Source organism: Osmerus eperlanus, chromosome 19, assembly GCF_963692335.1.
Source record: "Osmerus eperlanus chromosome 19, fOsmEpe2.1, whole genome shotgun sequence".
In the NCBI taxonomy this organism is placed as follows: domain Eukaryota; kingdom Metazoa; phylum Chordata; class Actinopteri; order Osmeriformes; family Osmeridae; genus Osmerus; species Osmerus eperlanus.
In genome coordinates, this window is record NC_085036.1 from 9,995,412 (window position 1) to 10,009,585 (window position 14,174).

The 14,174-nt window shown below is 50.3% G+C and overlaps 2 protein-coding genes across 5 annotated transcripts; one reads left to right on the forward strand and one right to left on the reverse strand.

Moving 5' to 3' along the window:
- Positions 1–422: 422 nt before the first annotated feature.
- On the forward strand, positions 423–10,287 carry ankfy1 (ankyrin repeat and FYVE domain containing 1). Of its 2 annotated transcripts, none has more exons than XM_062485114.1 (25): positions 423–528; positions 1,711–1,918; positions 2,194–2,312; positions 2,489–2,624; positions 2,839–2,962; positions 3,703–3,852; positions 3,962–4,127; positions 4,255–4,459; positions 4,578–4,646; positions 4,750–4,952; positions 5,068–5,165; positions 5,452–5,668; positions 5,809–5,907; positions 6,046–6,199; positions 6,304–6,472; positions 6,604–6,722; positions 7,263–7,419; positions 7,551–7,751; positions 7,854–8,030; positions 8,138–8,285; positions 8,384–8,474; positions 8,578–8,702; positions 8,849–8,995; positions 9,116–9,206; positions 9,311–10,287. In XM_062485114.1, exons 1-25 carry the CDS (start codon positions 519–521, stop codon positions 9,441–9,443), a joined length of 3,516 nt encoding a protein of 1,171 aa, XP_062341098.1. In that variant the 5' UTR covers positions 423–518; the 3' UTR covers positions 9,444–10,287. The 2 variants fall into 2 exon arrangements, with proteins under 2 accessions (XP_062341098.1, XP_062341099.1); XM_062485115.1 differs by lacking the exon at positions 423–528 and adding an exon at positions 1,062–1,086.
- A 727-nt stretch (positions 10,288–11,014) lies between these two features.
- On the reverse strand, positions 11,015–14,013 carry LOC134039317 (neuferricin). 3 transcript variants are annotated; one of them, XM_062485118.1, is made up of 5 exons: positions 13,824–14,013; positions 13,467–13,676; positions 12,408–12,548; positions 12,104–12,290; positions 11,015–11,635 (listed from the first exon to the last, which is right to left on the reverse strand). In XM_062485118.1, exons 2-5 carry the CDS (start codon positions 13,627–13,629, stop codon positions 11,467–11,469), a joined length of 660 nt encoding a protein of 219 aa, XP_062341102.1. In that variant the 5' UTR covers positions 13,630–13,676; positions 13,824–14,013; the 3' UTR covers positions 11,015–11,466. The 3 variants fall into 3 exon arrangements, with proteins under 3 accessions (XP_062341102.1, XP_062341101.1, XP_062341100.1); XM_062485117.1 differs by having other exon boundaries at positions 13,768–14,013; XM_062485116.1 differs by lacking the exon at positions 13,824–14,013 and having other exon boundaries at positions 11,015–11,293; positions 11,455–11,635; positions 13,467–13,812.
- Between the last annotated feature and the right edge of the window lie 161 nt (positions 14,014–14,174).

Genomic DNA, 14,174 nt, shown 5'->3' on the forward strand with positions numbered 1-14,174 from the left:
CAAATTATTCAAAGTATTTGTTCTATAGCTAATTTACTTCACAAGTGTTGGGAGTGGATGATCTTTTACCAACGGTGGGAAACTTCTCTTCTGAGGAAAGCTAATGCTATGTTATAGTTTTTCTCCCAAACATACATGACTCAGAACTGAGGGATGGGTTTCTGGACACAATGTACTGCCAAGAGCCAACTCCAAAAGAAACATTTAAAATTCTTTCAGTTAACTTCAGAATATGTCTGTCACTTTTGTAAGCATTTTTATGTCAGATAAAATACCCAATGGAACTTGATATTGATATGTTTAAATGATATTGAAACAGTCCATTCAAATAGAAAACCTCCTATAGATGACTCCCCCCCAGTGAGATTTGTTTGAGGCCACAGCACTTAAAATTGTTGGACAAAGCATAGATCTGGGAAAATGAGGACGACTGCTACAATGTCACACAATTTTAAACGTACCCACCTACTGTGATCTTACCGTCTCGCGAGAGAAAAGTATTAAGCCACGGAACCAACATGGCGGAAGGTATGATACAGATTTCTTGTCTATTTACACGCCCTTTCTTTATTTGACGCTTGCTTAATCGCTTTCCGAAGTCTTAAAACATATAGTCAAATTAGATTTTATATGATTGCAAAAAAATCATAATCGCTCGTTTTTCGTCGAGTCACCTCTTACTATGAATGCTCGTGTGAAGCTAATAGTAGCTAGGTTTGCTTGCAGCTAGTAGTATTTGGGTTACTTATGTGCAAGCCAGGCGAGCGGCAACGTTGTTTGGATATTAGTTTTGTTTCGATGGGTCAAACCCCCGCTTGGTGCTAACAAATTAGCTAACAAATCAGCTTTGATTTTCCGAGTTGGTCAACCCGCTGTCAGCTTGTGTAGTAGTGCTAGTCAACGCCAGCCTGTTGGGTGTGACTCAAACATCAGATAAGTGGTGGCCCGGACTCTATAGACCCCACAGCTGATGCTAGTGAAAAAATTATAGAATAGGATATAGAATAGACATAGAATATTATGTCTGTTGTAGTCATGTATGTATTTCCACACGGGCGTTTATCCAGCTGTTCACCTTTTGAAAAGGTATTGAGCTACACCGTCAGACTGGTACTTTCTTATGCAAAGTTTTAAGACCATGTTTAAATGCTTAGCAAGTTATTTTCAGTTTTTCAGCTGACGTGTTCTGAGAATGTAATAATATAAACATAAAAGAATGATTGTGAATAATATGGCTCATAGGAATGAATGCAGTGGGACATAAGTTTAGTTATGTGCTGACACTTGCTTGAATATTCTTGGGCAGCATTTATCTCGCTGTTCAGCAGTGTGCCCTTCCTGTGTTGGGTTAGTCAGGTGATGGTGGAGGCTGGCCTTCCTCTCCCCATGACTTGGCCAGCCATGTTAAACTCACTGAGTTAGGGAGGGAAAAGCAATGTGCCTTCTCAGCATTTTTCCTGCTCTGAAACTTGCAGGAAGGGGAAGGAAACTAAATGTGCCTTACAAGACATCACACCCACATTCAGGAAGCAACTTCAATGTCTGCCAAAACTCTGTTAAGTTCTTGGACGTTATAGATATTCCACTGCCCTGCAGTGTGGCGTAGGCGTACTTCCCACAATGGAATGCGTAAAATGCACCCAGATAGCTTTCTCAACTTGCTTCATTTCTCACCCCCTGTTGTGTACTTCTCCCCCTGCCGCCTGACAGAGGAGGTGGCCAAGCTGCAGAAGCACCTGGCCCTGCTCAGGCAGGAGTACGTCAAGATGCAGCAGAAGCTAGCGGACACGGAGAGGCGCTGCGCCGTGCTGGCCGCTCAGGCCCCCGGCCACGGCTCCGCCAACTGTGCGGCCGGGGACACGTTCATCAGCCGCCTGCTCGACATCGTGGCCGAGCTGTACCAGCAGGAGCAGTACAGGTGAGGGAGCGCAGGGAGGGGAGAGGGGGTAAGCGGCGATTCGGATATGATGCGGGCAGTGCTGTTGCCATGGCTACGCGCAGAAGAAGACATGCAGGTTTCTCCTGCAGCAATGTGTACGCCCAATGGCCTCACCCTGTCTTGAGGTTTCCGTGCCAATTATAACACGCTTATCTGCATTGTTCAGTTGCAGGATGTTTTTGAAAAAAATTAATGAATTGCACTGTCATTTGGATCCAACTGTTCACCATGATGTTTGCTGTTGTGTTTTACAGTGATCTGAAGATCAGAGTTGGGGAGCTGAATCTCTGTGCTCATAAGTTTGTGCTGGCTGCTCGCAGTGATGCCTGGAGCCTGGCCAACATGGCTTCCACCTCAGAACTGGATCTGTCTGGTACGAAACCCTGCTCTCTCTGTGCTCAGTAGGGAACAGACAGTTAGGGTACACACACACATAACTGCTCTCCTGGAAAGCTTGTATCATTGCAGTTCATGCATGATTACTCCCATGTTTCACACTGCAAATATGCGTGCAAGTTATTAACGCTCACTCGCGCGGGGGGTCTCCAGATGCCAAGCCCGAGGTCGCCTTGGCGATGCTGCGCTGGGCGTACACCGACGAGCTGGCACTCAGCGAGGACGACGCCTTCCTGATCGACCTGATGAAACTGTCCAACCGCTTCCAGCTGCAGCTGCTTCGAGAGAGGTGTGCCCTGACTCCATGTTGTCTGTCTCTGCTAACCCTAGGCTACACCCAACCCGTAAGAACCCTCGCTGTAATATTCCTCTCTATCCTCAAATCGATGGCGCCGACTATGTTCCATGACCCCCCCCCCCCCCCCCCCCCCAACCGCCAGGTATTGACCCAGACCCGCCCGTATAGTTGTAGATTTTGGATAGCTTCGGTTTCTCTCACACAGGTGTGAGAAAGGGGTGATGTCGTCGGTGAACGTGAGGAACTGTATCCGCTTCTACCAGACGGCTGAGGAGCTCGACGCCACCACCCTGATGAACTACTGTGGAGAGATCATCGCCAGCCACTGGGTGAGTCTATCCTCTGGTCAGCACATTCTGGACTGACGGAACCATCCGGAGAAAATCGATAGGCTGTCAGTCCCATCCAAACCCCAGGAACTGTGGAGCGGTGTTATGAAAGCGATGCGTCATCAGGCCTATATCTCAACTGGCTGTAGTATTGATTCATCTCCAGGTCCCATCCGAAGCATGTGTTTTGTGCATGAGTCAAGAGCACTGTTTTGCCCAGTCAATGCTGGAGCGTATTAGCAGTTCGGTCTTAATACCTGACTATGAACACTCATTTTCATGCGAATTAATCTCTGCTGCAGCAGTGGTTTCATACGGTGGAAATGGCCGTGCTGTAATCCTCGTCTCAGTCGCCTCTCTCTTCATTGACCTTAAAGCTCGTTGCTTTACGATGTCATAAATCTGCCACAGCCAGAACCCAATCATTCTCAAGGTTAGCTTTATAACGGGACGGAGGAAATGGCTTTTCACCTGCTACCTGACTGCCTGTTAGTGCTAGCTATAGCTTTATCACTCTTTGCCTTCCTTCGACTTTTATTATTTCCCTTTTTTATTACATTCACCTGAGCTTTTTAAGTGGTTTCAAGGTCTGATTAAGACCTGAATGGAATTGAGCGCTTTTCACACATCCGATTATGGAAACTATTGATGAAGGAGGGGAATGATTGATGCGACGTCCCCAGGTTCCAGCGTCATGAGATGAGGGCTGAGATTGTGCTTATCTCGATTCCTCTCTGCAGGATGACCTGAGGAAAGAAGACTTCAGCACCATGAGTGCTCAGCTCCTCTACAAGATGATCAAGTCCAAAACAGAGTTCCCTCTTCACAAAGCCATTAAAGTTGAGCGGGAAGATGTGGTCTTTCTCTACCTCATTGAGATGGACTCGGAGGTGAGATCCACGCACAGAGTTCACTTAAACCCTCAATAGCCTGTGACGGGGCATATGAACTAACACAACGTATCAAATTCATTTGAGCTTGAATTTCTCCACACCCCAGCTGCCTGGAAAGCTGAATGACTTGGACACCAATGGAGACCTGGCCCTGGACCTAGCCCTGTCTCGGAAACTCGAGAGCATTGCCACCACGCTGGTCAACAACAAAGCAGATGTGGACATGGTGGACCAAAGTGGCTGGAGCCTGCTGCACAAAGCCATCCAAAGAGGTAGGGGGCGCTGTGAATGCTCCAAGGGCACTTTCTGTGTGCCCGACCTGACATCCCGGTGGAAACTTGAAGCGTTAGCCCGAACAAGAACCCGTCTCATTCTCTCTTTCACTCCTGCTACCTCCAGGCGATGAGTTTGCCTCCACCTTCCTGATCCGCCACTCGGCCCAGGTGAACGCCGCCACGGTGGGGGCGGTGGAGACGCCCCTGCACCTGGTCTGCTCCTTCAGCCCCAAGAAGCACTCTGGGGAGGTCATGAGCGGCATGGCCCGCATTGCAGAGGCCCTGCTGAAAACGGGAGCCAACCCCAACATGCAGAACAGCAAGGGCAGGTGGGTGACCCGGGGCTCTTCCCCCTGGTCCCAAGTGACAGCTGTGTGCGAGGAAATGTTAAGACCACGTCTTTCTAGAAGGGAATCCTAACATGACGTTTGTCTTTTCATCCTGCAGAACTCCCTTGCATGATGCCGTGGTGTCGGGCAATGACCCTGTGTTCAACCAGCTCCTACAGTGCAAACAGTGAGTCTTTGGACTGGCTCCACATTTCAACCCGTAAACGGACCCGATCCCAGCGTCGTTTTGCGTCCCGCTCACCTACCCCCTCTCTCCTCGTCTCTCCCAGGCTGGACCTGGAGCTGAAGGACCACGAGGGCAGCACGGCTCTGTGGCTGGCCCTGCAGTACATCACCGTGGCCTCCGACCCCTCCGTCAACCCCTTCGAGGACCACGCCCCCGTGGAGAACGGCACGTCGTTCGACGAGAACAGCTTCGCCTCGCGGCTCATCCAGCGGGGCAGCAACCCGGACGCCCCAGACACTGCCACAGGTGTTGACCACGGACCCCACAGAGGAAGCAAAATAAACATTGTTTTCAATATTAGTTTGGTTCTCATCCTGTCTCCCCCCTCACCTGCCCCCCCCCCCCCCCTTGTCCTCCCCAGGGAACTGTCTCCTGCAGAGAGCAGCAGGAGCGGGCTGCGAGGCCGCCGCTCTCTTCCTGGCGACGCACGGGGCAAAGGTCAACCACAACAACAAATGGGTGCGTTCCACCTCGCCGGCTAGCCACGCTGCTACGCTGGACTGCAGTGAGACTGCAAGTCATTGCAGATTCCCCAGGCTCACCCTCCTCCGCAGAGCCGGCCCCACTGCATCACAGGCTGGACTGCAGTGCCCCGCTGCTCTGGCCTTCTGCTAAGTTTTGGAATGTGATAATACATCGTAATAGCTTCGATTAGGTCTAATGACTGTTGTTCCATCTCTCTCTCTGTCTGTCTCTCTCTCTGTCTCTGTCTCCCTCTGTCTGTCTCTCTCTGTCTGTGGTGCAGGGGGAGACCCCCCTCCACACTGCCTGTCGCTGCGGGCTGGCAGGCCTGACGGCGGAGCTGCTCCAGCAGGGGGCCAACCCCAACCTGCAGACCCACAAGTCCCTCCCCGAGGGCGAGCTGCAGGGCCGGGCCCAGGGGCTGTCCCTGCAGAGCCCCCTCCACATGGCCATCGCCCACAACCACGCCGACGTGGTGTCAGTCATCCTGGAGCAGAAAGGTGAGCCCGCTGCCTGGTCAGGACCCTCAGGGGTCAGCCGGGTTTGTTTTCGGCATGGGAACGACGTGCGTTCAAGCGTTGCGGGGGGAAAGTTCGTCCCAAACATGTTTGTGATCATGCCGTTTGTGGTTATGTTCCAGCCAATGCGCTTCACGCCACCAACAACCTCCAGATCATCCCTGACTTCAGCCTTAAAGACTCCATGGACCAGACCGTGCTGGGCCTGGCCCTCTGGACCGGTAGGCCGAGGACACATCTCCACACCCTCTCATCCACAATACACAAACTATTCAGTTCCTTTTTTTTATTTTTTTATAAAAAAATTAAGCTAATCCGTCCTAGTTTTGACGAGCTGACAGCGTCTCGTGTGTTGTCAGGGATGCACACCATCGCAGCCCAGCTGCTTGGCTCCGGGGCGGCCATCAACGATACCATGTCCTCCGGCCAGACCCTGCTGCACATGGCCATCCAGAGACAGGACAGCAGGAGCGCCCTCTTCCTGCTGGAGCACCAGGCCGACATCAACGTCAGGTAGGCCCAAAACGACACACCAGAGCTGGGGGGGAAAACCACAGGACTACCCTGGATTATAGAGGAGGGGGGTGTCCTGACGCGTGGTTGTCTTGCTCCTCCAGGACCCAGGAGGGCCAGACGGCGCTGCAGCTGGCCATCAGCAGCCAGCTCCCCCTGGTGGTGGACGCCATATGCACTCGGGGGGCAGACATGTCTGTGGTGGACGAGAAGGGCAACCCCCCTCTATGGCTAGCTCTGGAGAAGGGCCTGGAGGACATCGCCTCCACGCTGGTGAGACACACACACACACACACACACACACACAGTTGGAGTTTAGTAGGGGTACAGATAGTGCTGGGGTGTGACAAGTCACAGAGCTGCACTCCTCTCTCCCTGAGTTTGATGTCTCTCGTCCCCGGCAGGTGCGCCACGGCTGCGACGCCACCTGTTGGAGCTCCGGTCCGTCGGGCTGCAAGCAGACGCTCCTCCACAGGGCCGTGGACGAGAACAACGAGGTCATGGCCTGCTTCCTCATCCGCAGGTGTGCTTTGCACCCCCCACCTCCCACCCTCCACTTTCCACCCTCCACTCCCCCAAACAACTAAGCCACACGCCCTTTTAAGTCTTAGCGCTCATTTAGCATACTGCGCCTACCTCTGCTAGTGTACTGGATTAGTAAATGATCGTTATGTTACTGTGTGTGTGTGTTTTATGGTGAGGTCAGAGTGTTATTTTTCCAAGGCTGTTTGCTCCTCCCCAGGGTGGTGGAAGATCTGGCTCAGAGACACAGCGAGTCATTTCAGGCTCAATCACGGTGATCCCTGTCTGACTGTAAGCTGTTAAAGCCTCCAGATTACCTCTGATCTTAGACCTGGAGACAAACCCTAACTGGAGCAGGGGGAACCAGGCTTCCTGGTTGCTCGTGTCTCTCGGCGTCCATGTTCTAGTGCCCCTGCAGTATTCTGAAGGGTTAAAACCAACCGTCGTCAAACATTAGCAGTCATACTAGCCAGTACTTCTGTTGAGAGCGTTCTGATGGTGCCTGTTGTCTCACCCCTCTCTGCCGTCCCGGCCTCTGCAGCGGCTGTGACGTGAACAGCCCCCGGCAGCCCGGTCCGGACGGGGAGGGGGACGAGGAGGCCCGCGACGGCCAGAGCCCCCTCCACCTGGCAGCCAGCTGGGGCCTGGAGGACGTGGGCCAGTGCCTCTTGGAGTTCGGGGCCAACGTCAACGCACAGGTCCGGGGGTCGATCTCAACCTAGCCTAGCCCTCTCTCAATCTACCGTGCATGAGAAGACGTGTCGGGTGCTGGGGAGAGGGTCCGGTCCAGTCACCGATCTCACCCGTGTCTGACTCCTCCTCCCCCCAGGATGCGGAGGGACGGGCCCCCATCCACGTTGCCATCAGCAACCAGCACGGCGTCATCATCCAGCTGCTCATCTCCCACCCGGACATCCGTCTGAACGTGCGGGACCGCCAGGGCATGACCCCCTTCGCCTGCGCCATGACGCACAAGAACAACAAGGCCGCAGAGGCCATCCTGAAGAGAGAGCCAGGCGCCGCCGAACAGGTACACACACACTCCATTATACACTGCTCTGTTATTATTGGAGCTCACCTCCAGGGCAGTCGAGCCTGCATAACTTCCTGTAAACTTCCTTTCTCTCTTCAGGGGGACAATAAAGGGCGTAACTTCCTCCACGTGGCGGTCCAGAACTCGGACATCGAGAGCGTCCTGTTCCTGATCAGCGTCCAGGCCAACGTCAACTCCAGGGTCCAGGACGCTGCCAAGCTCACCCCCCTCCACCTGGCCGTCCAGGCCGGATCGGAGATCATCGTCCGCAACCTGGTGAGCAACCCCTGTTCTCTAGACACGCTCCAGTTTCACCGTCTGCGTGTGCGTTTATGCAAACGCGATGCCGTCTGACGGGGGTGTGTGTGTGTGTGTCCACCTAGTTGCTGGCGGGGGCCAAGGTGAACGAGGTGACCAAACACAGGCAGACGGCCCTGCACCTCGCCGCCCAGCAGGACCTGGCCACCATCTGCTCCGTGCTGCTGGAGAACGGCGTGGACTTTGCTGCTCTGGATGAGAACGGCAACAACGGTAGGCCAGCCCTCCCCCCCCCCCGAGGGCCGTGAGATGCAGCCGCACTCCCCTCGCCTGGAGCCTCCTCTCACAGTCTCGTCTCCTTCCGTCCTCAGCCCTGCACCTGGCCGTCATGCAGGGCCGCCTTAACAACGTCCGAGCGCTCCTCACGGAGTCCAACATCGACGCGGAGGCCTTCAATCTCAGGTGGGTTTTCTCCCCGCGACACCCCCTTCCCGTCGGGCGGTCCGGGGGGGGGGGGGGGGCGAAGGGGTTCACTTAAGTGATTCGCTGAACTTTCGTCTCGCAGGGGTCAGTCGCCGATGCACGTCCTGGGGCATTATGGGAAAGAGAACGCAGCCGCCATCTTTGAGCTGTTCTTGGAGTGTATGCCACAGTACCCTTTGGACAAACCAGACAATGAGGGAAACACAGGTAGGAGGAGCAGTGTGTTTACAGAATACCGACTGACTGACCGTCGCAGAAGGCTTTGTCTTCTAGCATGGCGGTTTCAATGCACGCATACTCCAAATGCGTCGAGCGAAAACGACAGGATAAGCCTCCCCTCCGTTCTCCCTCAGTTCTTCTGCTGGCCTACATGAAAGGAAACGCCAACCTGTGCCGTGCCATCGTGAGGTCCGGGGCTCGGCTGGGCGGCACCAACAACCAGGGCGTCAACATCTTCAACTACCAAGTAGCCACCAAACAGCTGCTCTTCCGCCTTCTAGGTGAGCCTCTCCGTCCAGGTGGACTTCTGCCGGTCAGGTGTCGTCCCTTTAGTGGATTCCTGTGTGTGCTTTAAGAGCGGGGGGGGGCCCTCTTCTGACTGCTCCTGTTCTGTGTTTCAGATATGTTATCCAAAGAGCCTCCGTGGTGCGATGGGTCCAACTGTTATGAATGTGTTGCCAAGTTTGGAGTCACCACCAGGAAACATCACTGGTAAGTAACACTAGGATCTCGTGTCCTACCTCCTAGGTTTTTCTCGTTCTTGTGGACTGATCACAGCACATCCCGTTTCACTTTCCTTCTCTTTCTCTCTGCAGCCGCCACTGTGGCCGCTTGCTGTGTCACAAGTGCTCCATAAAGGAGATTCCCATCATAAAGTTTGACCTGAACAAGCCTGTGAGGGTCTGTGACATCTGCTTTGACGTGTTGACTTTGGGCGGGGTGTCCTAACGAGCACCTCTCACCCCCCCCACCCCCTGTCTCCCTGGACTGGGGGAGGTAGCCGCCGGACAAGCATACAGGAAACAGCCCCTGGACAAAGTTACTGACCACAACTTCTGTGCTAATTCCAGTTTATCAACAAACAAAAAAGTCAATGTTCCAGCGGGACTTTTACAGTAGAGTTGAAGCATTTATACGTGTCCTCGATCCAAGTAATCATGTGTTGTTGGTAATGAAGATTGTGTTTGATCCTCTGGGCTGGGCTTTGATGAGGGAGACGGTATTATTTCACCCTGTTATACTTTGGTAGGCGTCTCCAGGAATCGGCTGATGAACAGGTAATGATTTCATGTTGAAGGGGAGCCAGGCCCTGGTCAGAACAAATATGATTTCTCCATTAGAAACTCACTGACTGTCATCCCTTTCCTCAAATTAACCCTTTACTGCACAGTTCTGATGAATCATAGAAAGAGAAAGATGTACTTTCCTCTAAGGTTGGGTGACTGTCATTTCTAGAGTACTTCTGAATCACTCATACTAGGCACTGCCTCATTCCTCACTGTTGACTGGATGGCTGATTCAAACAGGGTGGGCTGGGTCTGAAAGATTTGAAGGGACAGGTTGAGTTACTAAGGGTTTTTCATGCTACAGATTATTGAATTCCAGTTGATTCTGTGACTCTAATTTTCATGAAACACTAAACTAAATGCTCCCATGTATTCACCCTGTGAGAAGGAAGTGAGATTGCTGCACTTAGTGAATCTTCCTCCTGCTAAAAAAATGTGATTTAGCGATGTGTACCTGATTGAACATGAGCAAAGCTGAGATATATCATCCAAAAGCTTTTGCCCAGTGATCATAGTCTGATAACTGTGTTATTGTCCTGGTGAATGGGAGAACATGTGTAATCAAAGTACTTTCTATTAGATTAAGAGGATGGGAGGCTTTTAAACGTGAAGCAGAAACTTGATCTTTGTTTACCAATAAGCAAATTAATAATTTTTTATGAAGTGATACCCGTAATGAAATGTCTAGGCATATGCATGTGTAAGGTAATATGTAGTCTATACATTTCATAATTATACCCATGAATTATTTCCCGCCGATCAGTCACCAAAAGTATACATTCCATGTCGGCCTGTTGTGAGGTCTGTGTTGGGGTGGGGAGTCATGTGACATGCTCCAATTGGTGTTGCCTCAAGTCAAGCGTTGTCTTGACCGATCATGTTTTAATGTGTCTTGATTTCAAAGCCTAACAGGTGCACTTTATAAAGATGACATGACGTTTCTGATCATTGGGAGAATGTGGTGTTGGTGTGTCCGGTCAGTGGGCCACTCCAGGTATTGTTAAATTGTACAGATAAATGTATGATATTTTTGACCACTACAACTGTTTTGTACTTAATGCAGTTTGTGCTTTTTTTTGTCATGTGACAAACCTAAATCTTGCCTCTGTTAATCTTTTATGCACATTGTTTAATCTTTTATGCACATTGTATTGTATCTGTACGCTCAGATATCTAGCTTGTCTCTTCCTTGCGTATCCTTTTAGAGAAAGGGAGGACGACTTTACATAAAGGTCATCATAAAAAAAGGATTGTTTTATTTCCATTTAGACAATAAAATGTATTGTACTTTAGAATGTTATAAAAGCAGATCCTGACATCCTAGCAGGTATTAGTGCATACAAAGTCTAGTTGATTTTCAAGTATTTCTCACAATCGCTGACTACATTATGACATGGCACGTAGATCCAAAGGAAGGAAGAAAATCTGATCATTTTGCGTTTGAAGAATTTCACCTGACTTCAGGTTCAATCATTTTTACATTGAGGTCCTGTGAATAGTCCTAGTGTCCAGGCCCAGATCAGACTAGCCTCCAGGCCCAGATCAGACTAGCCTCCAGGCCCAGATCAGACTAGCCTCCAGGCCCAGATCAGACTAGCCTCCAGGCCCAGATCAGACTAGCCTCCAGGCCCAGATCAGACTAGCCTCCAGGCCCAGATCAGACTAGCCTCCAGGCCCAGATCAGACTAGCCTCCAGCAGGACATGACTCAGCTTCAGGGGGGCAACCCTGGTACTCTCGGAGGTTTGGGTTTCCTGTCGTGGAGGGCTTTTCTACACACACACAGCGAGAACGGCTGGAGCCAGGAGAGAAAAGCAGCCGTGGGACTCCCACCCATTCTCTGTGAACTCCACCACTATGAACACAAACACAAGTCAAAAGAAACTTCAATCAAAGCAACAAAATCTATTTTTTGTAATACTTTGATAGCACCGAGACAGGTGTGTGTGTGTGTGTTCTAACCCGTGTGTATGAAGGTGTGTGTGTGTGTGTTCTAACCCGTGTGTATGAAGGTGTGTGTGTGTGTGTTCTAACCCGTGTGTATGAAGGTGTGTGTGTGCATGTGTGCGTGTGTGTGTGTGTTGAGGTCTTGGCAGGCTGAATCTGGAAGGTGTCTCCCCCTAGAGTACACGCTTCAGTAATGAGAGAGGGAGGATATCAATCAGTGGTTAGAAAACTTGATCACAGGTCGAGAGGTCAACATGCTTTTATCCAAAGCATGTTGCTGTTGCTGTAGATGTTTTTATACTATGCTATGTGCAGGGGGGTTTCTAACATGTGACCTCTTGAACTGCAGTCAAATACCACTGAGCTATACACTCACCTCTTCCTGGAGCACCAGACCCTTCCTTCACTAGCAGCACTCCACTCTGAGTTGCAAGCTGGGAAGTGTTGGTTCTCAGCCAGGTCCTGGGCTTTGAGTCTCTGCCCCTCTGCCAGGGATGCCTCCACTGCCTTTAAGGCCTCTGTGGGCTGCCCACCCTCAGTGTAGAACCGACCAACCAGCCTGCCTGACACAAGCCACACACATTGGACTTGACATAGCTATTCATGTTTTCTTCAGAAATATATAGTTAGTCCATGGTCATGTTAAAAGCAGTAATGGAGCTTGACATGATGCCACTCACCCATTGGCTGATAGTCCTTCTGATAGAAAGCAAGCCAGTCATACAGTGCCACCACCTGAGTGGGGGACAGGCTGGATAGGTCATCTGTCAGCCCGATGTCTGTGAAATCCCCGGTGACAAAGGCAAGAGATCCATCTTTGCCTGGGAGAGAGTGGACAGTGTATGCCTGTGCCATTAGAATGTCACTGCCGGTGTCATGCCAAGGCAATTATCCCTGCCAGGATTTGCATCCCCTGGCCACGGGAGCGCGCGTGCACTCATAGAAGCAGAGTTTAACTGCTGCACTTCGAATTCACCTCTTAAATGGAACAAATAGCGATGTGGAAGACTCAACAGGGTTTTACATAGTAACAAGGGACTCATTTATCTACATAAATACGTTTATTTGTCTGTTACATTAAGGCGACGTGTGAATTGTTTAATGTGTTGTTTAATATTGTGGATTAATCAACAGTGTTTTCCAAAGTTCCATATTGCCATGCATCTTAGCTACATAGACCGACTGATAGGCCTATCTATGTGACTTGACATCACATGCAGGTTTATGAACAATATTTTTCCTTTAATCTAGCCTACCTCTATCTGTCCATTCTCTGCGGGTGTGGTCTGACAAGGATGCCCCGTCTTTGCTAACCTGTCCCTCCCTGCCCTCTAACGTGATTTCTTTTTAAATTTAGTTTAATATGGCTTTTCAATTAATCGCTTTGTTCACCTGTCTACCATATGAGTTAAAGAGCGGATAAACATCACATCAGGCCGATTTTCACCTGATATAATGTGTACCCCCTCCCCTAACATGCAAAGGGTCTGTCCTGCCATCATGTGTGTTATTTTCTGTGTTCTTTTGGTCACAATGAACAACCTGAGATAATATGGAGATGTCTGCCCTTTCCCAGCAAAAGTTACAGAGGGGATACACATTATATCAGGCCGTTTTTTCACCTGATATAATGTGTGGGGATACAAATCCTGGCGGGGATAAGTGCCTTGGAACGACACCTGTCCCAATCAAACTGCGATGTGAAGGACGTGGTTTTAAAAAAAAACTAAAAATCTCACCAGCAAAGCAATGGTAGCCACCACCGGGTCCGTAGTGCTTTCGCCCCTTGCTTACATCAAAAACCTGTCCCAGTATGGCCAGGTATAGCCCCTTGCTGTCCTCTTCTCCATCATATAACGATAATTCATGTTTGCCAATGAGCCGCAAAGGTGGTTGAGGCATCTCATTGTCTTCTCGTGTGGACCAATTCCACGGCTCCAGAAATATTGCTAGGAGTGTGGATAAAAAAAACAAAACAAACATTTCATCTACGTGAAATACAATTCAGTCCGGTGAATATTTCATTGTAGATGACATTACAAGCATATGAATGACATTTGATATATCCTTCCTCGATTTGTGTTTTTCCGGGTAACCTGTGTGACGTGTGCGCACGCCTGAAATTGTGTAGATTTCCAAATCATCTGTACAAAGAAGGGCGTAGATGCTGATGCCCACATTTCATGGCGGCTAGAATGAGCCAGCAAAGCAAATCTCTAGATTGTTCTGTGGTAAATCAGTGATCCTGCCTGTGACGTGACTAACTCGATTTTAGTAGCGAAGAGAGAATAGTGAACAAAAAAGAAACACAAAATAAATTATCTTCTCTTTAAAAAAAAGTTTACAATTAAAATATGTGTGATTTAAAATAAGTAGAACTTACGCCATTTACGTTTTGTGGGCGTTCTGTTCTAAACTTTCTGACAGCATGACGTAGCAAGATAGTC